The 26,523-nt window shown below is 38.4% G+C and overlaps 1 protein-coding gene across 1 annotated transcript in view; it reads right to left on the bottom strand.

Annotated features, from left to right (window-relative positions):
• Positions 1 to 2,208: 2,208 nt before the first annotated feature.
• The window catches only part of LOC103769272 (wings apart-like protein homolog), a gene marked incomplete at its 5' end in the record, with an annotated part of 27,184 nt that continues 2,869 nt past the window's right edge, over positions 2,209 to 26,523 (bottom strand). The window contains 5 exons of the mRNA XM_008936455.1: positions 2,209 to 2,423; positions 4,180 to 4,316; positions 4,567 to 4,719; positions 7,839 to 7,934; positions 21,748 to 21,866. Of these exons, the coding sequence (XP_008934703.1) occupies positions 2,255 to 2,423; positions 4,180 to 4,316; positions 4,567 to 4,719; positions 7,839 to 7,934; positions 21,748 to 21,866 (674 nt within the window). The remainder of the gene's footprint in view (positions 2,424 to 4,179; positions 4,317 to 4,566; positions 4,720 to 7,838; positions 7,935 to 21,747; positions 21,867 to 26,523) is intronic.

Genomic DNA, 26,523 nt, shown 5'->3' with positions numbered 1-26,523 from the left:
AGTGTTAAAATGTTAATCATATTGTCTGATAGCTATTCCATGGCTCACCATACACTGAATTCCAAGATGAAACTGTTAGTTCAACTCATTTTTCAATATCCTAAAAACCAAACCAAAGAACCCAATCAAACCTCCAAAATCCCACCCCTATGGAGATAGTGAAGCTGTTGGTTTTGGGGGTGGGGTTTTTTGTTGTTGTTGTTTGATGTTTTTTTCTTTTTTGTTCAGTTTGGGGTTTTTTGAGTTGTTTGGTGGTTTTGTGTTTGATAGTTTCCCCCCCCCCAAAGATCCCCTCCTCTTTCTATTCCTCAATATGTTTAAAATACATTCTGCTTGCAAACAAATGTGGAGAGGAGAAAAAAAGTAAAATAAAGAGAATTTATTCTAGACAGAAATTTTATGGCACATCTAAGTATGGAGTTGCACTCCATGGTTTTACAGAATTCAGGAAAACATCCTAGCTGAAGGTACAAGTCAGAAAGAGCAGACCATTCACACCCACTCTCATCCTTCTTCCCTCGCTGCTGCTATTTATACTCCAACTTGTGGTAACAGATGGTTATTTTCTAGGGTTCAGCACTACATTTAATGCACTTTTTTTTAATTATTCACATGCTGAAGACATTACAGAACCACATTGCTGTGCTTAACTACTGACAGCTAGAGTGAAAATATAGCTTTTATTAAAAAAAAAAAAGAAATCAGTAACACTCCAAAACCTTAGGAGCACAACTGAAGAGAAAGTCAGTTAAAAATTGAAGCTGTAGCTTACAGACAAATCTACAGCAAAAAGTCAGTGGAGCAAGCAATCTTCATGTAAATATTTTGGGGCATAGCTCAGTAAGATAACTAGTTATTTTGTTTTCCTTGCTGGTTAAAAAAAAGTCTCTGCAATTGCTACTTTATATTCTTCAGGAACTGTAAAGGTCTCCACGTCCCCCACTCTCAGTAAGCTTACATAAGGAAGGTCATTGCTGAATCACCTACTGTCAGTACTCACAGCATATTTTGGTATTGCTTAATTGTGACTTGAAAAATCAGTCATGTTACAATATTGTATAACCTGCAGCAAGAATGCAGTGTAACTATATTAAAATATTAACCACCAGGTTTTTTTCTCCTGACAAAAGGAAGCATTTCATCAAATATACTGAAAATAGTGAATATAACCAATGCTTTCTTTTACTGCCAACTAATCACAGTTTCTTTTTCAATTTCTTTTCAACTGTATGTGCAAGTTCTTTTGAAAATGAAGGGACAATGGTAACTGTTAGACAGCCAAAAACACAATGAGCAAGCTTATGCATTTTTCAAGGAACTGTAGCTGTCCTCTTCAGATCTGCAACTCAGTGGTGGCAACTCTCCCAAAGAGCATGACAATACTTGAACATTTCCTAGGTTCAGCTCCTGTAACAAACCCTCAAGGAATACCCCACAGAGGCAGTTGCCAATGGCTGGAAAAACAGTTATCACCTGCAAGAAGCATTTTCTATGACAGCTGAATTGAACTTGTAAAGTTGATAAAAAAAGAAAATCCAAACTGCTGCAGTTTTTAACTCCCAGGTCACTTTACCATAAGTAAAAGTTTACCTTCCCTAGAGTTATCATAGCAGAGGCAGTTGCCAATGGCTGGAAAAACAGTATCACCTGCAAGAAGCATTTTCTATGACAGCTGAATTGAACTTGTAAAGTTGATAAAAAAAGAAAATCCAAACTGCTGCAGTTTTTAACTCCCAGGTCACTTTACCATAAGTAGTTGAAGTTTACCTTCCCTAGATTTATCATAGAACACTGCACACTCTTAAGGCACCCTAAAACTGCAATTAGAGCACCACTCAAGGAGACAAACACAGGACATGGAAATGCCCCACAACAGCTACAGAAAAGGCACTAATTCACATGCAAGCACATTGGGAGATGAGCGCTTAAACCCATCTTTAAATATGAGGAAAGTATTCCTTTCAAACCTATTTTACTTGAAGGAAGTTATAAATACAACAATAAAACTACTTTTAAAAGCTTAAGAAAAGATATAATATAGCAATCCACAGCACAGTCAGTTTTTCTCTAACATGCTCAAACGATTTCTTAAAGGAATTCCCAAACCCAAAAGCACATGAAGAGTGGAAGGGGAATTTGTCACTGAACACAGGTGCTCTTATTTCCCTTTCTCTGCAGATTTCTCACACGGAGCCCCCGATCCCAGACACACACTCTACTGGACGCTTGACCTCTAATAATGTTTGCACAAAATTCATACACAGTAGAGAGGTATCATCAAAATGTAATGCAGTACACAAGGCAAGCATACCTGGTGGTGTTGGGAATCATCCAGTGTTTTGAAAACCATGGCTACCATCCCGTGTGCTCGCAGGTGCATTCGGAAGCTGGGCATGGCGCACTTTGTCGCCAAGCTGATTACACTGCAGGCAATTAATTTTGGGTTAGAATGAATACATTTACAAAAATGGCAGATAAATAAGTGTACAAATGCAGCTGACCATACACCTCAGACCCTGACAAACTCGGTCAGGATGTTTCTTCTAAAAATCTGAGTAAGGCAAGATTGCAATTGCTGAATAGAGCAGCATTTAATCCCACAGTTGCCTACCAGCACTGAAGTATGTATGCTTTATTTTAAGGCTAAAAACAGGATTTGAAAGGGTACCCTGAACTTGACTATTTAAAACAAAAGTTGAAATAATTAGAAATAGCTAAACTGAACATAAAATGTTCACGGATTAAGTAGGAAGCTCTTGTTTCAGAGGCATGGGAGAGGTTATTATGAATCAAGGCAGAATCAGAAATTGTTAATGTGAGCTTCCATCATTACCTAACACTTCCCCTATCTAACTGACTGATATGCCTGACAGTGCTTCCACAAAGAAAACCAAACATTCTTATATTTATTGCTGCATTTATGGTTGATGGAAACACTACAGATTCAGGAAAAACCTGACAAATATATTAGTCTAATCAGTGATCAGCATAACAGTTCTATTTTAAAACTGAAGCCTTCCTCTGGTTTTCTTGGCAGGCTGTCTGCCATTTATAGCACTACGCAGCATATAATTTTTTTTAAAATATATAAAAATAAAAATATATTGCTTTTAAATATGGAGTGATGTGGGAGTGATTTTACAATCAAGACTTCCTTGACTAGAGGAGTCTTTTTATAAAAGATTCACATGGTAAGGTGTTTAAAGAACAGGTGGTCTTCCTGTTTCCAATCACACAGCACTAGTCAGAGCTTACCTAGCAGTGTCTGATTCTTTTATGTCTATTCCTATCCTTACACACTGATTTCCTTTCGAAAAATACTTTTCTTTTAATTTGTTAACTGAAAGAAAAAAATTTTTATGATGTTTATACAAGTTACATCCCATGATACAAATTTGGAAAGTAAAAAAAAAAATCAGGTTAAAATTTTAGGAAGCTTGCCATATGAGCAAACTATGTGCACTCCACATCAACAAGTCCTGAACTGTCATTATGGTATTTATTCTTATCATAATGTACATACTAATTGTATAATAGATTTCTTGTGTTTATACTTCAGCAACAATATTCATTGCTAGTTTTTTTAAAAACATTAATACTATTTTTTTTTAAATAATTCTCTTAAAAGCATATAAAGCTTTTTCTCATCCACTGTGAGTGAAGTGTCCTCATCACCTGACTCCATGGAGTCAAGTTTTTCCTTCTCTACCATTTTAGTTCTGCTGAACAGAGAGGAAAAAATACAAGCATATAAAAATAAATTTTAAAATTATTACATGGTCATAAAACCCCATCCTAATTATTTTTATATGCAGGAAACAGACACTGGTATTAGGTTAGAAGTTTTTTCAAAGCAAGACTAACGTTTTCCATACTAATAACTTAATAACCAAGAGTGCAGTTAGGAGTTGAAGACAACTTAGGGAAGCTTCCAATTAATAGAGGCCACAATACTTGCAGTGGATGCTAGCTATGTTCTAGATGATAGCTATAATTGCAGCTATTATAAATATATATGCATATTATAGATAATCTTGATGATTATTTTCACTTTTTAATCCTTACAGCAGAAATGCTGGGTAACTACCCAAACAACTTTTTAAAGCATGGTCAATTAACTGATATTTAATTCAGTAACTCTGAAATGCAAGTTCAGTGTTTGATATTAAGATATCTTACCTAAGGCAACGTGTGTTTAGGGGCTGATTGCTCTTCAATCCACTTAGCAAGTACTCAATATCATCTGTGAACTCTTGATTTTCACCAAATTCCACTACATCATTGAAGTGCTTTACATGCTGAACAACAGTGTACAACTGCAAGAGACAAATATTTTGACCTCAGTAAATTGCTCTTGGGATTGGTTATAACCTTAACAAGTACAGTTTAAAATCTATTCAGTTTTGAGTGCAAGGAAACATTAAGAAGTTAATGAAGGCCATTCAACTATTTAGATAAAAATATTATATCTTTAATAGGAAAGCTAAATTTCATTTTGACACTGTTCCTTCAGTACTTAGGATTACCAATAATTCTTTATCTTAAAAATTTGTTAAGAATACTTACTTCTTTGTCTTCTTTCCTACATTTCAATGCAGTTACTATCTCTTGATAGGGCTGAGTAGGTATTGTCACAGTTTTTATCACTTTGGGAGGTGGTGCAGGAGCCTTAAAAACTCCATCATCTTTATGAATTGCCTCCTTTGAAGATAGCCTTACCTATTAATAAGAAAGTGCTAAAATGGGCAGATGTTTTGAGCATGTAAACATACACTAAATACATCAGGAAACAGTACAGATGTGCAATTGTCAAACTCACATTTTGGGGCTACTTGGTCCTTGCCTGACACTACCAAGGTGTACCTAAGCTATGTGATAATGTACCTACTCTTAAATAATAATAAAAAAAATAAATTAAGATGTCAGAATTGATATGCATTTTTACATTAAAAAACCCAAAACAGTTCTAGGTAGTCAGGAAAGCTCCAGTGGATTTTTGAAACTAAAAAAACAAACAAAAAAAACACCAAGAAAAAACCCAAAGTTCCTAAAGCTTTAGGGTAAGTAAACCGACCAAGTTCAGTGTTTCAGAACAAATATCTGTTGATGCTCACAAGTATCTCATCCCATTACACTGGGGCTTCCAGAACTAAGTTGGCTGCTGTACTGAACCATTATCAAGTACACTGGTCTGGATATGAGCACAGCATTGAGCAGTCACTGTCTCAACACAGCCTGAACTGAAACACTCTGTGCCCTCTGTTCTCACCTCCAGCTACTGGAGGTTATTGCACTGCCACATTTTGCCTGTAGGTAGAATACGACCAATATAAATTTTGTAGCACCATAAAAAATTGCCACAGAGAGAAATAAGAGAGGAATGGTGCATGCCTCCAACAGGTGAAGTATGCTCTTGTGAGCTCATGGTGTTCTCTGTACACCAGCTTTATTCATATTTGTCTTGTTAATATTTTAGGAACAACATATGATAGCATGAAATACAAAAGCAAAATCTTTTCTGAACTTATAACAGGTAGTAGAGAACTTAATGTTAGGTCTAGAGTAACTATGGATAAGTTCCCAGCCATCTCAGGTAAATATTACAGGTTTCTCCTCAACCTACCACTCCTCTGTGTTAGTTTGAGGCTACTGTAAGTTTAAGGTGTCAGTTAATTTTCAGATTACACCTTTGGCACAAATTCGGATGGGAAGACAAACTACAGAAAACAAGGCATACAGGAAAAAGGCCTCCAAATGCCAAATCCTGAGTGTACAAGTCCCAGTGACGATGGTCCTGAAGTCATCCTCAGTCTCTAAATAACATCATGTACTTAAGTTTCCTTACATAGGAAAAATGAGAATTGTTACATGTGACTGAAAAAATCCACAATGCCTATGCAGGGGGACAGAGGGCGTGGTACTGTCACTCTCAGGGCTGTTTTGAGAGAAAGCCTTCCTGTGCATTGTACATTGACAGTCAAAATACAAGCCAAAACAACCTGCTAACAGTGTTCTTTACAAGCTGCCTTTATCAGGGTGCAGCTTTTCAGTATTTGCTTACAGGCCCCAGTGGCAAATCCTAATAAAGCACCCTGGAAAGGTGGTTTAGAGAACGTACTGTAGGACTCTGATCTTATCAGCCTGTGAACTCAGGAGATTCACTGAACTATCTGATCCAAGTCTTGGTTAATGGCTTCCCCTTCGAAGCCAATTCCAAAGGAGGTTGGAGAGGCCATGAGAAACAGTATTTGGCATAAGCAGTTTGCATGCTATGGGTTTCTTACCGTGAATCTAAGACAAATTTATCCAGATCTTCAGGTAACAAATTTCTACAGAAATTAAAGAGGCGGGATCATCTGCACAGGGATTACTGCTGAACATTTGGATCAAGGCTCGTTTATCTTCTAGCTCTTACATCTTAATCATACACATATAAATCAAGATTAAACAAGTGGCTGAAGCAGCTTCACGTGTACATAACACGAGGAGCAGATACACACAAATTTCCCTAACTGGTTTGTTCAGCCAAACATCTACCATATTCCTGAATTGATATGCTGATGGCACCAGTTACAAAATGGAAGTTTTACAGAAGACAAAATGGCTTGTCTGAATAGGAATGATCCAGACATCCTCCTAACCTGAAGAAGAAATACTCCAAGTCTGCCTGAGAAGATACAGTACCTGCCTTTATTCCACTATCAGAGTATGTCACAAAATCAGTATCAATGTAAAGATGCAATAAGTGACAAAAGCTTCAGTTCTAACACACGTGACTGAAAGTAAGAAAGGGGGTCAGGAGAAACCCAGGACTGAAAATTTCTGCTCTCCTCAGAGTGGTGACAATGGTTATTGTAACACGAGTCAGCTGCATCCTCCAGGCAGCACAGTTAACATGGAAGGAAGGCTGTTCAGAATGCTGTCAGGATGCAGCCAAAGCCAACCACAAGTCAAAAAGGAGACTGTATCAGAACAACACATACAGGCAGAAAAAAAAAACAAAACCAAAAAAACCCCACCACACCCCAAACCAAAACTGGTGACAACAAAAACTGAAGACTTATCACTGCAAAAATACCTACTTCTGATGTTTTGTTCTCAGGCAAGTACTATAAAGCAGGGCATCAAATGAAATTAAGTTTACTGACAACGTACAATGCTCTCTTAGCATAATCAGTATATAACTTTTGCACATATATTTAAGCCCAAGACCTTGGATTCCCATGGCCTCAAGAGTTAAAAAATGATTACCTTAAGCCTCAAAACAATCACTGATTTTTGAACAAACAAGTTACTTTAAGAACCGTTTTCACTCTTGTCTACTTTTTTGTAGACATATCTTATATGATCATATTAGCATTTCTGGCTGCATATAGAAAATTTTGGTTCTTCCATAGTGTCTAAAAACTCAAGTCAGCCATTCACAGTACCGTACTCCATCAGAATGGAAAAATACATGAAATATCTCATTTTCTTAAGTTTCTTTTTTGACATGCAACTTGCTGATTTCTACAGGTATTAACAAGTTAATCCAAGGGATTCTCACAGGAGATGAAATGGAGTCCATGGTTAGAAAGCTTCACTTCAGCAGATTAGAGAACACAGCTCGACTGAAGTATTTTTTAATATCTGTATATCAAAATGACATGGAAGATTCCATTCTAGAGTATTTCCATGAACAATTTCTTTCCTATCAAATACCCAATGGCTTGCATCACAAAGTGGACTTCATTCTGAATTTCTGTTACATTACCAGATATCAAGAACTTGTGTTTCAAAAAATATCAGTGACTCTTAAAAGGAGATTTACTTAACTTGAGAAAAAACAGTCTACTTACTGGAACACTGGGAGTTTTCAAAACCGGTGGTGCTGGCAGAGCCTCTGATTCTGGCTGGTTCCAGTGTCTAGCATTATACACAGCTTTTGTTGGAGACTAAAATGTAAAAATGAAAGTTATTTTTCAAGCAAATCTACCAGTACTCACTACATACTGTAGGAATAATGTAGTCAAATAAAATGAGCTTCACTTCCCTCCCCTTCTGCACTCCCAGCAACAAAAGTTCTCCATATCATATGCACCAGACGACCTGAAAGATTTTGAAGCCTCTGATGGTTTTAAAGACATAAAAGATGCACTCAAATGGCAAAAGACATGATTCGAATGCATTTCAAGAATTTTTCAGGTTTTCTACTTTTTTAATTTAGTCCAAGATAAAAGGTCCACAACCTTCCTATAGACAAAAATATGGGGAAAAAATCCAACCATGTCAGCAAACATCACACAGCAGAAAAATATGACTAGTTTAGAATCAAAATGTAGAATTGATATAGAGTTTGAAGCTTGCAGAAATAGAAAACACACAAATTAAATGCCTTAATACATATTAATAAATGAAGGAGCCTTTTTTTTCCCCTTCCTGCTCAAAAATGCATCAAGGCCAATCAAAATGCATCAAAGTTTACTGTCTTTGAATTTTTGGGCAATAAAATATAATTCCTGAAGGAAACAAAGACAGAATTGTCTTTCAGGCTTCTCAGTTTACTGACCTAATTGCATAATAATATTCCAAACTGATCCATTCTTAAAATTTTCACAATTGCCCAGCATGCCAAATATTGTGTAAACTGTATAACTACAGACCACCTCACACACACTTATATATCATTTTAAACATAGAGAAAACAAAGTAACTTTAAAAAAAAAAAAATTTGGGCATTAAAAATAATTTTCTGTCAAAACAGAATGCATCAATTATTCAAAACAGATAGTGGCTCAAGCACAGCCCACAGAGGGGCTATATGCAGCAAAGCCAGCAGGACCAGCTATGGATTGAATACCATTCTGGGAAGTGTGACAATGTTTTGCCATGTCAAAAGCTAGAAAGTAGATTTTGTAAGTCAAGAGTTGTTCTACTACTGTTAAAACTCTGCTGTGCTGATCCTTCCTTTCCTTACAAGACAAAGTTCTAGCTAACAAAACTTTAAAGAATATTAACAGAATGAAAATCTCAGCTTTGAGTTTTCAGAGGCCAAAAGACCTGTCACATCAGCACTACCTGCACCAGGCAAGCACTACATCACTTCAGTTTCCAGGCAAGAGAACAGACTCCATCTCTCCCACAGTGAGCTCTGATATGGCTCCTCAGAAACTTCACTCAGCTGGCTCTTTTAATTTTTTTTAATTTTTTTTTTTTGAAGTAGTGCTCGTATGCCATTCAGCTACACCTATACAGGAACCCAAGGAAGCTCTTTTCAGCAATACATTTTCAGATGACAGATATACCAAATCCTTCAGCAGTCACAAGTAGCCACCACGGCCACATGTAGGAATACCAAAATAAGGGGTTTGATAATTTCAATTTTTTAACTTTCCCAAGTAACAGAAGCACTCATTTGCCCAATTTCCTGACAATCTCAAAAAGCTCAAGATGCCAAATTGTTAAATGGTTTTAAGTTCATACTGTTACAGTTAGGAGAGGACATATCTGTCCACAAATAGGACCACAACATCATACAGATCCTTATCTGAAAAAAGTTACAAAACTGTTACAGCCCAAAAGTCAGGTTAATAACTAACTCTTTCCTCCTATACATTTCTGGGTAGCAAATTCTTACCTGGAATGTGACTCAGGGTTTGCAATGAGCAAAGAGACAATTTAGTACCAAAGATGGGTTTTTAATCATTAAAGATACAATGTTTCACAAAGCCTGTAATGGCAAAGAACCACTGAATATTTTCTGGATGCTCACTCTTTTTTCTTGAATTACTCACAACTGTTCCACAAATTATCTTCGTGCATACTTAAGATTGGGAAGAAAGGGTGTAAGTTTCTGTGTGCCATACCCTGGTGCACAAGATAATTCAAGGCAATAACACACTCTGTCAAATACCCAGCACGAAAGTAGAGCATATATTTAAGTATCAGTTTCAGCTGATGCATAATTCTTCTTAATCTTGCAGGGCAGCTTAACTACTACAGTTCTGACAGCAGCATGCTCCATTCCAGCTGCCAGAAGTCCTATTAACATAGGATGTTCTCTATTAATAGTTCCAAATCCGTTAGAGTCTCAAACAGTATTCTATCCCTGCTTAAAGGATACTAATATATAAATATTCCTGAGTTTCCTGCCTGGGAGTTGCTCCTCAGTCTCTGTGAGAGCAGTGTCAGGCTCAGCACACCCGGGGGAGATGCTGCAGGGACCTGCAAGCCCCACAGGAGGATCCCGGACGGACGCCCTTCTGCCAGCTCCATGCAAAACAACGGGGCACAGACCACGGCAGCCTCTGCTGCAGGACTCCCGTTTTCTCTGCAGTTCAAGGCAAGAGCACAGCCTACTCGCTGCCTTGGTCCATGCAGCCTCTGCCTGTGCCCCACCTGCGTGCTGCGTTTTCCCCAGGCCCTGTGCTCCCTGGGGAAGCCAGCCCAGCCCCTGGCCGGCGCGGGGAGCGGAGTCCCGCGGGCACACGGGATCATCACCCACACGCAGCTCGGGAGCACCACGACAGAGAGCAAGTTCAGAGCTTCCCTCAGGAGAAAGGACAAACCATGCACACAGCTGTGCTGCCGTGACCAGGAGGTCCACACAGCCCCCGTGTGCTTCCTTCAGCAGAGAGCGACAGCTGATGCACAGAACGGAGTCCAGCAGGGCTAACAGTTAAAGACAATTCCTGCTCGGCTCAGAGGCTTCCCAAGTCCAAGACTGCATCCTTTGCAGCTAACAGTCAAAAATGGGCTTTTCTTCCCCAATTTTCCTTAATCCCTCACTAAATTAAAAGCCAGCACACCCCAAAGTGTTTTGTGACAAGGCACTTTATAGCCTGCTTAGCTAGCTTCTTACCAAGACAATATAGAAGAAAGCCACATTTTATGTAAGAAATCAAGTAATGCCACCAAAAAATGCCTGTTCCAAGAAACAAAGACGTCTTCATTTAATATTTCTCTTATAAAAGAGCCTAAACTGTGACTGAAAACCTCAAATACCTATGGTAGGTTAGTTTTAGTGCACTTCAGTGCACTATCCCTTGCACTATCTTCCACTTCTAAATGAAAGCACTTTGACCTGTGATTCCAAGCCTTCCCACTGATACTTCATTAGACAGTAGACACTGCTCCCCAGCATCCCTACCATCCGGTCCAGCATCCTGTCACACCAATTTCTTGACCACCAAACTCACACAGACAGGGCAAATACTTCCTCCCTTGTGACCATCTCTTAAAGCAACCTCCACATTTCCCCTTGCAACACAAAACGACGTCGGATTTCACAAAGACACTGCACCAGTACTGAGCAGTCAGCAAGCACCATGTCCACTTGCTTTAGCTTCCCGTGCAGCAGAAGTGAAGCCAGAAGTATCAAAGATCAAATGAATGCCAGGGGACAAAAACTTTTCAGAAGGGCTTGACAACAAAAGCAAATGGGTTTGTTTGGTTTGGTGGAGTTTTTTTTAAGCCAACTCAAACGCTTGTAATAACAAGCTTCCCTGAAGAAGTGACACTGATATTTAAGCAGCAGCAATTTAAGAAACTGACTTTTAAGAAATTTTCTCTTAAAGACAAGACAACCTTGAAAGTATTCAAGTAATGCAGACTTCTCCTTGAGAATTCTTACTCTCGAGGTTAACACAGAATAGATGCCAGAGGCAGCACATTAGTCTTCTGAATTCTGTGTTCTTAAGGCAAATAAGTTCTGCAATATTAATCAGTTGTAAGAGCTTCTGCTGAACAGGAGATGGGTTTCCCTTTTTCATACATATAGAACTGACAGCTCTTCACACACATACAGGTGCCTGAAACAGTGCAAATGTTCCAGTGAGGTTATAAAGCATATTGTACTGTGGAACTCTGCATGTGGTTCTAGGGAGGGTGAACTGAGATGCAAAACCAGAACTAATGCCAAGGATCTTACAAAATGCACAGGGTTGTCAGTTTTACAGGATCATCTCCCAGTGACACAAAGTACAGGTCACGCTTAGCTCCCACCCCTGGAAGCCTCAAAGCTGAAGTTTTTTAAGAGTTGGCACTCTGCACATACTGATGTAGCACTGCCTGCCATTCACAGATGTAAGAATAGCAGAAAATTAGAGCCAGGGGCATGACTCGTGCTGAAAATACTACCAAAACAAGACAGGCAGCAGCTACTGGCAGGCAAGAATGCTTTCCAAGGTAGAAGAAAATGGCAAAAGAACCCCCAAATACATTTTTAACAGATATTCTAATAAATGCATTTTTTTATATCTGAAGGGCATCCAGTAAGATGATATGCCAGATGCTTGTCAAAACTGTAAGTTCAAAAAAATCCCCACCCAATACAAATAAAACAAAATCTATGATTATTTACCACTCAATACTCACAAACATTAAGAGTACTCCTCTGTCCTGCATGTCTCACTTTGTACAGGAGAAAAATAACAAGCAGCACAGAACTATTAATAATGGACTGTTTCTTTTGAAAAGGGAAATAATGAACATCCATTCAGAGCAAAGAAAGAGAAATTACACTTCAAACAAGGAGGAGGGAATATCAATCCAGCACAAGCTGAGCCTGTGCCTGTAACACAAAAAAGTTAAATTTGGACTCCAGATAAGATCATGGTTTCCAACAGCAGTTATAAGCCAGAAGCAAACCAGGACCAAGTCATTTTTTCAGTGTTCAAAACGTGAACCAAATACCCATTATTTGAATCACAGTAGCAGATTGGTGCCAATAAATCCCCTCTGTGTGCCATGTGCCACTCAATCACGAGCTACTGTACTACTTAATGCAGTACACAAAAAGTATTACACATGCACACAGCCAGACAACCACACGTTGTTCAGTCAGACAAGGTTGAGACAATCAGCAGCAGGCAATGCAAGCAGGGAGGAGGGAAAAAAAACCACTAAATTGTCACTGAAGCTTTTCTTGCATCAGACTTTTGAAGTGCAAAATGTTTTTTCCTCCTTCAAGTTCAAAAGGAGGCCTACAGGACAGAACACAACAGGTTGAACATCTACCTGAAACATGAAAATTTAACTCAAAGGAACAGGACAGTTTGATAAACATGAGGCTCATTCTGTAACAGAAGGAGCTAATGGTGTTCTCTATGCTGCTTACACTGAGCGTACTCAAAACTGGTCAGCTCAGAAGCAGAAGCCGTATGGTTATAGTTACTAATTTGGCCTGAAACCTACATGAAGTCTGATAAAAAAAGGGCCAGAGTACAATAGTTTAGACATGTCATCACAAAAATGGAAACATATCACTTCAATCAAGAGAAGAAACACCCTCATCCACCTGTGAGTAGTGGCACAAACACATCCTTGCAAAAACTGTTAGACAAAATTCCTGCCCTCTTTGTTGCTACCCAAAGGCAGAGACACTCACTCACACCCCGCCGTGCCCCCCTGCACAGGCTAATCTGGTCCTAATCTACTCAAAGTGTCTCCATCTCACAGCAAGCCTGGCACACCTGCAGCAGCACTGAGCTCCAGAGGTCTCATGGCCGGGGCAGGCGTGTGTGCACACCCACCTAAGCGTTTCCATTTGCATCAGCAAAACGTTCTTCAAATAAATCTTCCAGATGTCCCCAGTTACCATGCTGTCATTTGCATCACTGAGTTTCAAAGTATGTTTACCTGATTCCTTTCTGATGAAACCTTAACTTGAGCAGGCTCTTCCAAGCATCTACCTCACACCAGCTGTCACTGGGGATTCCCTGAAGCAGATCAGAATAAATCTAATTCCAAGTTAAAACTTTTAAATGTGTATAATGGGCCCTGTGTGAATACCAACTGTTCCACCCCCAAGACGTGCTCATATTGCACCACACTACTACCCATGTACACAAAGTCACAGAGCTGAGTGAAGCAGCCATGCTCATGCTGAACACAATTTCTCATATTCATCTGCATATAAATTAAGCTCCTACTGGCAAATTAAAGTGGGGTACTCTAATCTCTTTGAGTGTTTTTCCTGTTTCAAATCTTTGCACAGAACTTAAGCCTTGTGTAATGTAACATTTATCCTACAGTTATTCTGTGTTGCCTAACTACTAAAACACTGAGTTAATTACTGGGAACCAAGTAAGTGATTGGGGGTGGGGGGAAGGAGGAAGGCACAATCATTCAAGAGTCTGGTTTCAAAAATGTTCTAATGTTTCTTTGCTTCTTGCCCAAGAGGTTAAAACCAGTAGGAACTGGAAGTATAAAACAGTTTCCACTGTGACATCTAACATTTTCCATTCAACTTTATTTCTCCACTTCCTGGAAAACTTAAGTACACACAAGGGGAGAAGGATTTCCATCATTTTTTGTTTGTTCCTCCCATCTCTGTTAGGAGCCTGTTATCTTCACACTGCACTTTGCATCCCTATCTTTCACAGAACAAAGCTATGTCTCAACTGCTAGTGTCTTTCTTTACACTAATGCACTTCCAGTAACACTGCTGCCACAGTTCCACCTAACAGCCACATCTCGAGGACAGACAAGGGAGCTGTTTTGCCAAGTGGAAGGATCTCAGCTTGGCATCTGCCAGAACACACCTCTCTTCATCACAGTTTAATACGAAGGAGTGGGAAGAAAATAATTTTAATCAGCATCAAATGATTGTCTTGAAATTAACAGACCAACTCTTGGCATTTGCTTTCACTATGAGATGGCTTCAAGGTGTTATTCCCCAACTCAATTTGGTAAAATTACAGTGGCTACTTTACTCTTCAAATTAGGTGAGTAATCCAAAAACTTGCTAGTCCTGATCAGCATCCTCTTCACTAACTTAAAAATCAAGAATTGGTTTTGGTCTAGTTACATTAATAAGAGCAGAAAAAAAACTGCCTTCCCTAAATGGTAAGCACTAGGAAGCCAGTAATAAATAATCTTACTGAAGAACCTGGTTTTGCAAAGATTAAGTGAAATAATCGTATCAATATAAAGGTTTGGTGTTTATCAAAACAACTATTTAAGAAACAGACTTATTCTTACCTTTCAGAAATTTTTTTTAAAAAAATTAAAAATTCATCTTTACTCCAGCAATATAAAATACATACGCTCTTTATGATTTGTTAGCACTTAGAATAGCTCCTCTCTTGTGCATCAGTCCAACAAACAGTTTTTGGACAAAAACCCCACAAAAAACCCACTTCAGTTCAGGACTGCACAGGCCATCTGCCAGAAGCACCAACCAGGAAATGAAAGGAATGTTCAGCAGAAGCAGCAACATGCTGTCACAGGCTGTCAGATCTGACCACCACTGTTTGTCAAACTGCTGATGCAACAGACTGCTGGCTTAGTGCTGAACTGACAGAAGCCAGAGAATTCACAGAATATTTTGTCAAAATGCAGCTCGACTCCTCAACCGTGTCAAAACAGCAAATGTCAACTAAAAATTGTTTGCATTAAAAAAGTGCAATGTGCACATCCTAGGATGCAAATAGCAGCTCAACACGTATGGTATCAGCAGCTCTGAATCACTGAAAAACTGCTTTGTAAGAGCTGTTCATCATCTTACTAGGATGGGCTGTTCTCCTAAAGGATATTCAAGATAATGACAGGCTGCTCCTTCTAAAATCAGTTCTGATCACTCTGCTCTGATCCTGTCATTCAATATATGGAAAGGGTTATGACTGATACAAAAAACCTTCACAATTATGTTTCCAATGCCGCTTTTCTGAAGCTACTTACTTAAAATTACTTATAGAAAAATAATTAAACAAAACCATCTGAAGCCATGCACTTAAGAGAGATTAATCACTACATATATTAAAACCAAATTGTATTTTAAAAATCTCTTGAAAAATTTTATTTGGGGAAATGTAGATTCACTTGCAGGCACAGAAAAATGTTACTTGCAGGATGTCTTTGATAAACACCCACTGTAAAGTACAACACAAGCTAAGTGGAAAAGTACAGACCACAGCACAGCCTGTTTCTGCCTCCCCCCACACACATATCATTGTCACATTAGCTCTGAGGTTACTCAGTCAAACCAAGAGCCATGCATGCTTTCGTACTTCAATTTCAAAACACTTCCAAAGATCAGGTACAAGTAATTCATCTTGGACTTCAAGTAAACTTAGGCACAGCTTTTGTTTCAAGCTGATATTTTTAGCTTCTTCCAGCCAGCATGAAGCACCAGGGGAAAAAGCTCTACCTGTAAAAGATCTCATAGGCTACACCATTAAACGTGCATTACAGCAAATCCTATCAGGAACAACAGGATCACAAGTAAGCTTTATTTTCAAGGACTGACAGCTTCTCAGTGTCTACAGTTTATAACAGCAATATGGCAAATCAATGAAAACAACCTACTCAGGAGAAAAAAACCCCTGCCTACAGGACAAAAAGATGCAATGGATTTAAATAATGGACTATGAACTAGTTGCAGATCAAACTGAAGTCACAGGGAAGAAAAAAACAGAAGTATTTTGTGTATTGCTGGTTCAGCATTTGATAAATGGAAATGACTGCTCTTCACATAGCAGTGATTTAACACATCCCTCCGATTGACCTGTCCAAAAACCCCACTTTGAAATCTTGCACACTTCTGTACCTTGCTGGGCACAAATCACAGCAGTTATCTGTAAAACTTTAATAGAACGTGAAAAGCAATAAATAGCTACAGGGTTCTGACTGGATCAGGTTTTCATCTTGGACACAGAGTTCAGAAGCAGTCTGTTGGCTAAGCCACGTCTGAGTTCAGCAGTGATTTCAGTCTTGCATTCCACACCCCTGTCATGACTGGCTCTATTAATGTCACTTGATCAAAGCAACGCGTGTCGTGCTGCCAACGCCGCCTGTGTTCGGTGAGCGCTTCTCAGCTGCGGTGTTGACTGAACCAGGTTAAGATGACTTAATCTCTCCTCTTTAGTTTCCTCAACTGAGCGGATACAATTGTTTACAGTATCCCAGTGAATCAGACAGATTTATGTTAAATGTTTCCTTTAGTGAGCTATTTTTTTTTAAACAGATGGGTTCCTCCATTTAGTTCAATACATAGCATTGGGAAATTGAAGGAGCAAGAGAACAGGAGTGAGCAGGAAGAGCAAAAGCAGAAAAAAGGCAGCTTCACCAAATACTTCTGTCAGCTGTATTTTGTCTTTTTCAGGCAAAATCAGTCTTAACGTAAGTATAAAGTTGGGGGTGGGGGTGGTGTTGGGGTTTTTGTTGTCATTTTTTAATGAACGATACTGAAAGATCTCAGCTTTCCCTGGCAAATGCATTCCACACTAGTGGAATAACTTTCAAGCAATGCCACTGCTAAACACTAGGTGAGTGCTTTCTATGGGAAACTCCAGTGCCCACATGAACAGCTCAAAGGAAACACCAGGATAACCAAGTTAGTGGCACAGAGGTTTTCCCATACGCTGTCCTGTACAATTAGATGTGTTCATAACCAGAGGGGAAATAAAACCCAAAAGCATGCTGATGTCATGTTCTTCCCCTTCACTGGTTACGTGGGAAAACATGCACAGAGCTGCAAAGCAGATAGGTTTTCTAGAGCCAAGACCTCAACAAGGAGGTTGAGACAAATTTCTCCAAGCATAGCAAGAAAAGAGAATAAGGAAAAATTAGTATTTAAACTAGTTTATATTTCTTTATAAATATTCAATTCTCTTTGCAAAAGTGAGCAGTTGAGGGAAATACACAAATACAAACTAAGTCAGAAGTCATTAAGCAATGGATTAAGCATTCGGGTTAGTTTAAATGGACAGTAGTCCATGAACTGCTCACGTAGGCTCCTCATGTGATGAATACTTTCTTCCTCATGCTATCAATCATAAAAAATGTATGTTTTAACCTCCCTAGAAACTATTGGTGTCTTATAGGTGCTGAATTGTACTCTGTCAATACTAGCATGGAAGCTTTATGAAATACACTCAGTGAAAAAAAAAAAAATCATCAGCATGTAAGAAGTTAGTTTCAAAAAACTCATTTCTAAAGTTTGCCTGTTCTAAAACACAGGGGGGGAAAAAAATCCTGATATAGCATTCATCTAGCATCTTGAAATTTCAGGCAACATGTTGAAAACAGACTGCTTTTGGGTATGTTTGCCTGACAGAACACAACATTTTCACTGGCTCTTTCTTCTTTGTGCCACTTCATGTGACTCAGTGAGTCTTCCCATATGTCTTAGTGGCATTGAAGAGCACAAAAGAGAAGGATTATTATCTTCCCCCTCTCCTTGGCCCCTCAAGCTGGAAGGCTCTCCCATATCTTTCAATTATGATTTGCAACTCTATTTGCATTCTTGCCTTGGAATATTCAAAGTTAATCAGTATTCACCTTGTCTAGGTCGACTTCCTCTGGCCACAGGCAGAACTAGGATCAGCACAGAGTTACAGGTCATTATCATACATTTCAGGATTAAGAGCAGAGAGGGTCATCCCAGAACACTTGCAGTTCAGAGGATCTGGTGGTTCTTAATGATGTGCTGGACAAAATAAACACTGAACTTATAGTACAGCTCTGGCACAAAATACCTGACACAGACATCAGCTTCTCGGATTGATCAGTAAGTTTGGGGATAGATAGCTCTCTTCATCTTACATTTCTAAGTTGTTGGATTTTTTTCCAGGTTCCTATTTAGAGATATATGTAGTCTTGTATACCAGCCCTGGGAACTACTCCACAGTTTTCCTACAAAAAACAATTCTCTTCTTTTGCTGACTCTAGCCCAAATCTGTGGTGAGAGAGACCGAAGCAAGAAATCTCAGGGAAGAATTTTTATTGTCCCTATTTTCAAGCCTTTACTCTGAGTAGATTTGGACCATAGAAACAAAAAAGTTCTTGTGTATCTTGCTGCATTTTAGCTGATAATTGAGAATGGGTTTTATCTGTAGAAGGGGAACTAAACTCAAAGGGACCAGCAGGTGGGCACAACACAGCCCCACAGTTCCCTAACGTACATGCTAGAGCACGAGTCACTAAACCAGTTGAATTAAAATTGTGAACAGCTGCAAACAAACTTTTGCAGATGTTACTTGTTACATACTTCACACCCATAATTTGCAAGTCAAGTAATGCCAATATTTACGGACTGTAAGTGCATAATTATGTTGCCATGGAACATAATATCCCCCCTGTAACTCAGGCTCAAGATAAAGAGATGTAATTCACTTAAAAGCAGTGTTCTGGTTGAGCCTTTACAACCTATCATAATGTACAAGCTACTGCAACTTCTACGCTCATCGTTACGTTGGTGAGTAGTTGGTGACTTCAGTGAGACTCCTCCCATCAAAAGCAGCTTTCAGAAACACCCTTATTCACTACGTCAGTGGCATCTACCATATTTATTACAGAGGCTCAGAAGTTTCAAGAACTGGACTTGAACATTAGAGTACAATGGTCAGGTTTCCAAAGCACAAACATGGGCCAGAGTCCTGCTGACTACCAACTGGAAAAAATACTTGAGCTTCTGGATCTACTAACATTTAACAATACCACCAGTTGCCTCCTGAGTTACAAAGCTCTTTACTTTCCAGCTCGGGGTGATGCAAAGGGCTATACCTCTAACATCACCACCTAGCAGAAAATAATACTGTGCCTCCCAGCTTCTACAAGGGGGAAAAACAAAAGAAAAGTGCTGTTGAGGTAGCGAAGTCCTATGAGGGATTTTTTTTATTATCATTTACTTACGGTCAAGTTAACTCTTATTTCATTATTTTTCATTCCCATAATTAAAATCCCTTAAAATGCAAGTGAGATTAATAATCTGTATCTATAGTTTAGGAAGATAATTAAAAGTGTCTATAATTAGCATCAGAACAAGCTTTACAAGCTTTTTCAGTAACTCCATGTATGATTAGACAACATTAAAGTTTAAAATCTGAATTGCAATTACAGCAACTTCTACTTGTAGGTTCACTGCATTAGTAAAGAGTCAAAAAGCCTATTTAATTCTCATCTTTCCCACTTGAGTTAATTTTATTCCCAACTGCAAATTTTCTGGAGTTGAAACTATTTTCTCTCACATAGTATGATATTGCTATAAGGATTTTTCCCCACACAATTTTGTGATAGATATATTCAAAATTAAGTTTTCATATAAAAGCTGAAGTATAAAAATTAAACAAGAAACACATAAAATGCTATTATAGAATAGTATTTGAAACATATAAAGACTTTAACATTTAAAAAAAAAAACATTCACTTTTACCAGAACACCTACAGCTGTTCTATGCTGCTAAAAATACAGCACCAAAAGGTACAGGTAAATTTGCATTCCCTTTACTTCTGTTTCTCAGTCTATTGTAACATGCTCAGCAATAGGAAGTTGATTTTTAAAAATTACTATTTTATCAGCAGAAACTGAGGAACTCTCATCTTAAAGTAATACTGTTTCAGTTCTGGAAAGACCCTCCTCACTTATCAACAGCCTGACTTCAAATTCTGGAGGCAAGGGCTTCCCATTCTGTCCAAAGTCACAAGGCAAAAAGAAGCAATACCTCTTTTCCAAAGGGCATTAAAACTGACAGTACTTAATGGTTGTGTCCTCCCAAATGAAAATATTCCCTTGCATGTTTTGAGAAATAAACCAAATATGTTCTCCCTACTCCACCCACAAATCCACATTTTTAAATGGAAAATAATTATATATCAACACAGCTGGGAGAAAGAAGAAATCTTCTGGTTCTAGAAAACCAAAGAAAAACCTTTAAAAAATTGCAAGGGAAACTATCACTTAACACAATTAAATAGCTACCTTTATGAGACATTTCAGAGTGTAATTTAATTATTAGAATTATTTAGAAAAAACAGGGAAAATATTAAAAAAACCTTAGAACTGTTAGACTGTGGAGTACATTCTAGACACATACTTAAGACTTTATGTTATAACATGGAACTCCCAGGTCTTGCAAAACTTCTGGAAGTCAAAGGGAAAGGAGAAATACAAGACCATTTCACTCTCCATTTCCCTCTCTTCCTTATTACACCAGTTCTGGATTTCAGACAGCTTCTCTCACCACCAAACAATAGGAATGTCTGATGCAATAAGTGTATGAAAAGGCATTAAGCATTAGAAATGGGTATCCTGGACCATCAAGTTATAAAAACTTGCATTTGATGGACACTACAGGGATCCCACTATTACAAACTTTCACCTAACAGCTAAACAACTTTTGCTGTGTGCACATAACTGCCTCAAAATGCTGAGTAACTATAACAAGTAAGATAAACCACATCTAACATCAGCAAAATGAATAAGCTCCATTCACAGTACAAATGGGCACACTGATACTGAATACTACATAATTTAGGTAGGATTGAAGGTTACTTTTCTTTAATTGAAAGAAAATCTCACTTTTCTACAAGCTATAAAGGCACTTGTCCTTATAAAGAGCATAAAAATGCCAGATCTGAAGTTTTCAGAAAGATTCAGTCCTGTAACACAATAGATATTTCTTGGGAGACTGGAGGAAGAAAAAAATTTTAAAACCCACAAAACCAAAACCCCAACCCCCCCCCAGCCTACACAGCATTTAATTGTGCTTTGCTTTAATGATCACCTAGAAGGGAAGGAATCTAGGTTGCATGTTACCATTGTGCAATCCCAGACTTGTATCTGAAAAGTGGAATTCCCAGTAACTGATACAAAAGTTTTGTACTTGAAGGTTTTTCATTTTCAGATATCATCTTAAAAGCCAAAACAGTAATCTCAAGTGCAGATATAAACTGGGACAAAAGCCCCTCTTACACATACAGAAAGAAACATCAGTACTGAAGAGTTCATTAAAATAAGAACTTTGTCTTGGTCTCAGTATTACTCACCCGCTTTGGCCCACTAAAAATCTTCCTGGTGTTTTCCTTGGATTTATCACCTTGTTTATTTGTGGATTTCTTATTGCCTTCAGGCACACCAGATGCATCCTCTGAAAACTCCATAAGATCTGTAAAAGGTAAAAACAGACATGAAACAATCATACTGAAAGCTGTTGAACTGCTAGAGCATTTCTTGCATCTGGCATTTCCACATGAATAGCTTCTGAAATTATATCATAAACAATCTTCATCAGAGAAACCAGCTTTACAGCCAAACCTTTCTGGATGGAGTTCAGGTTTACTGACTGGGCTGTCACAATACATACAAAATACATTTCAAGGTACAGTCTCAATTACTATAGCACCTCTTGTCCATTGTGTAAGCTGCAAGTTACTATTACCCATTTTCTACTCCTGTGAACCCCCCAGGTTACCTTTGTCATGTCCTCACTTATGGCTTACTGCTACAACTCTGAGCAGCAGCTGAACTAAACAGTAGATGGGGTTCTTCAAAAGTGTGAGATTAAGAGATTCAGAAGAAGAGCATTTCCCACTACAATTACCAGACTGAAGATTTGATCCTACTTCACTTCTCATAAAGGCAGCCCATCTACATTTGCTTATTCTGCTATAAACAGGACTTAAGAAACAATAGAGTGATCAGCTCAGAAAGGAGTGAGCTAGAAGGAACTTTTGAAATGGCTTTTCAATGTACTCAATACTTGCCTTATCAGTAGCTCTAGGACTCAGTTTTAGACTGTAAATCTGCAATTCACTGATCTAATTAAATTCTTGTCCTATTTTTCCTCTTTCAACTTGTGTTGTACTTGAAGCATTATCCCTTGGAGACCAGCTTATGTTCTTTCCCTTGGCACAAACCAGCGGTTACCATAAATTTCAAGACAGAAATAAAGACAGGCACATTGAAGCACTGCTTCATCTGATAAACACTTCAGAGAGACAATCTCTACCAGAGAAGCTGCTGCTATTTGAAAACTGCACTGCAAAAACACAAGCAGGTTGGATCAGTTACTCTAATCCCAAGTGCACTCACAACCAGTAAACAGGACTGGCCAAGCCCCTAGGTAAGGAGGCAATCAAAAGCAATCAAGCAAGCAAATTTCTAATGGCACTGGCAAGGATGCAAAACTTATTTTGCTCTGAGCATGTAAGTATTCTTAAAATAAAGCTCAAAAGTTCCTTAAATTATAGTAAATTTCCACAGGCTTGGCACCACCAGGGCAGGCAAGATGCCCACTGCAAGACACCTACCAGTACCAGTCTCTCACATCCCAGCTTGCTGGTTTTCAGTTTAGTTGTACGATGTCAGCACAGGAACTTAAGAACACAACATGCCCAATCCCTCTGAAAATAACTGAGTTCAAAAGATGCTTTTGATAAAATTAGTCTAACAAAGGAAAATACTGCAGAGCAATTCTAACATACTTAAATAAAGGAAAACTACCTTCAAATCTATCTAAAAGTCAACTTAGTCCTTTGCTGGAACTTACCAATTAAAGGAGTGAAATCAAATTCATTTGATACCCGTTCTTACAAATACTGAAATACATCTGAAGAAGACAGGCTCTGAACAAAATTCCCACAGAAAGTCAAACCAACATAACTGGACCCTCCTGTTGTAGAATTAAAGGCTGGAATTAACTCACTTGACTGAAGTAATTATGAACACATAGATCACTCTAGAGATGAAAGATGTGTCTTCACCCACTAAATCAGCACAATTTGTGCCTTGCACTACGACCTGGAGCTGCTATTGTAGTTAATAATGATTAATGGTGCTCAATATCAACTAAGCCACAATTTGAAAATCATCTAAGTTTCTTCATTTGAATTCTACTCCTGTGTGATCCTCAATAATCCTTAAATTAGGTAACTTTAAATTCAAAGAAATATCCTGATAAAACCATTTCAGCTCCTATTTAAATAGGATCATTTTGCATTTTTGATGTTGCTAACGTATCACTGTTATGATTAGTGTCATAAGATAATCTAGATTGTTGGTATTTGAGCAATGCTCTTTGAGGCCTTCAACATATCCTAAAAGGACTCTGCATACGCATTTTACCAGATCTTCAAATCTAAAATAAATAGGGAGTGGTGGTGAAGTTTTTTGTTAACATTTACTGAGCCAGGCAAAGACAAATAGTTTGGTAAGCAGTGATACTAATGAAGTGTGTTTTCCACTGGTTTCTCTTGTATGAACATTTGTTCCCCCCCCTCCTCACAGAAGAGATGAATATATTGACCTTCTCCTCAAAATGGGAACATGTAAAGCTTTTCCTCCTCTATCCAACCACTTTCAAGGCATTTATATAAGCTTTCAGCTAATTCACCTTTCTCAGCAAAAACTGCAAAGATGTTCAAAAAAACAACTACAAGGCAACACCACAGTAAAGTTCCTGGGAAAAACCAACCCAGTTTTGTTTTAGCACCTGAGGGTAATTCTGCAGAAGATTCTGAAGTCCAAAGAGGACTCTGCCTTTGAGGACTTCAGTGTACTCTGAAACGGCTAAAAATATTTACCCAATTAAGGTGATACAGTTTTTGAGGAGTGTAAAGGAAATAAAAAATAGGGCAAGTCTGCTAACCAGCAATGAACTGAGAGCTAGATGCTGATCTACAAAACTATTTTCCAAAAAGGTTATAGCAATCTCATCTTGATCACTGAAAAAATGACTGCATGACACAAAGGTTATTACATTGTATATCAGAGCCGATTTAGAAAACAAAAGGCTAGGCTACAATACTCACACTACAATAATAGGATAACTGCTACTATAATTTAAATAAAGAATACTGTAGTTTATCATTCCTATATGGCATATGAGATCCAGCAAGGAAGAAAGCAAACTAAAAATATGCAGGTTGGAGAAGGTACATCTTCATACCTTCCTTTAGCAGGTGGTTCCTGGGCAACTGCTCTATCCTATTTATGTCAATCTACGGACGAGATATGCAAATGTTCCATTTTAGTCAGCATGCTTTTTTATTCCTGTCACTTTCTGTATCAACTGTGTTGCCATTAGCCAATATGAAATGCAGTAAAACAAGCATTAACATAGCCTGGGTGTCACAGCTGAAAAAACAGGAAATAAAGGTCTTTAGAAAAAGACAGAAACAAACTGATAGTACGCTTAAATCCAGAAGTGTAACACCAACACAGAACAACAGGGGTTGGAAGGGACCTTCAGAGATCCATCTACTCCAAACCCTCTGCTAAAGCAGGGTCACATAGGGCAGGTTGCCCAGGATCATATCCAGGCAAGTTTTGAAAGTTTTTGTCATCATCCCAAAAATACAGATTTGCTCTTCAAAACTGAAGCTTAAAATTATCCTTGGTTAAGCCTTACTCTATCATTAGTTGAGATTTCTCTTGGATACAATTCCCCATTGTTTAATATAGTCAAGTAATAAGGTTATTTTCCTCTGGGATTAAAAGCTCCTCTTTCCCAGTCATCCTGTATTCTGGTAGTGACATGACACAGGTAACATTCTGGATCTAGCAGAGCCACATCAGTAATTTTAGCCCCTGGCATTCTGGCAGACTACAGCTGGGAGGCTCACGAGTGAAAAAGGCTTCTGCTTCACTGGGCTGCTACACTGACTAATACAAAAGAATTTTGAATTGCAACAGGGGAAAAAAAAAAAAGAAAGGCAAGTAGAACTCAAAAGCTTCACCCAAAATCTCAGGCATATAAACTTAGGAAGCATCTTCACCAGAAAGAAAGGTCTTTGAACAGCCTCTAGGAATTTAAAAGCCAGAGCATCTTACGGTTTGTGTTTTTTGGCAGTTTTATTTGTTTGGCTTTTTAACCATGTCAGCAGGGAACCCTATTGTAAAAGTGAACAGCAGAAAAGATTTCAGTGAAACTCTAACTACAACTGAATTTATCTACCTTGCGTATTTTACTCCACTAACAACATCTAGTCTTCAGTGCTTCCTTAAATTTCATTTGCAAAAATATTTAAATATGTGTTATTAAACTTACTTTCCCTCCACGGTGAGCTACCAGACTGGAAGGAATACTGCATTTCCAGTTCAGGTAGGAAATTTTTGCATGATATATTTTAGAATCTTAGCATAAAACATTTCATAAAAAGAGGCTTAGACTGTGGTAAATCAGTATTACAGCAAAATTTTTCTAAGACTGTAACAGGAAGCACCAGATCTCTTGAAAAACTGACTAATAAAACAGTCTTTACACAGAAAACATCAAAATCAGTCTTAGGAACTTCCAAAGCCAGAATTCAGAGAAGTGATCTGGCATCTCATCTGTCAACCTGAAAGAGGAACACTGGGGTTTTATCTGTAGAGTTATTCATTAGTACAAAAAACCCAGAAGAGTACACACAGAATTCAGGTACCATTAGCACCTCTCAGTACTGCTTGTAACTTCAGGAAAAAGTTTTATTGTGTGAGGTTTTCTGAAAGCTTAGATTCTGAGGCTTAGATTGGAAACTGGAATTTTCCACAGACACAGAAGTAGCTCCTTCCCAGTGTGTAAAGACAACACCTCGCAGCAATGTCACATTTTCCCCCAGATTCAGGCTTAGATCCAGAAGTCCTTGATAAATTCTCAGACTCAGCACTTAAGGACCTTAATACGCCTGTTCTGAGTAATCACAACGTTCAAAGTTTTCAAAGGTCTGAGAGAAAACAGCATGAAATATATTAAGGAGTCCAACAAATTTTAGGAAATCCCTCTATTTTTTACAATCTGTACTAAAAAACTGAACTCAGGAATGTGTTGCAACTCAGGGAAA

Source organism: Merops nubicus, unplaced genomic scaffold (genome assembly GCF_000691845.1).
Source record: "Merops nubicus isolate BGI_N331 unplaced genomic scaffold, ASM69184v1 scaffold3763, whole genome shotgun sequence".
Lineage (NCBI taxonomy): Eukaryota > Metazoa > Chordata > Aves > Coraciiformes > Meropidae > Merops > Merops nubicus.
Note: the sequence above shows the minus strand (reverse complement) of the source record. Positions and strands in the feature narration are given on the sequence as shown.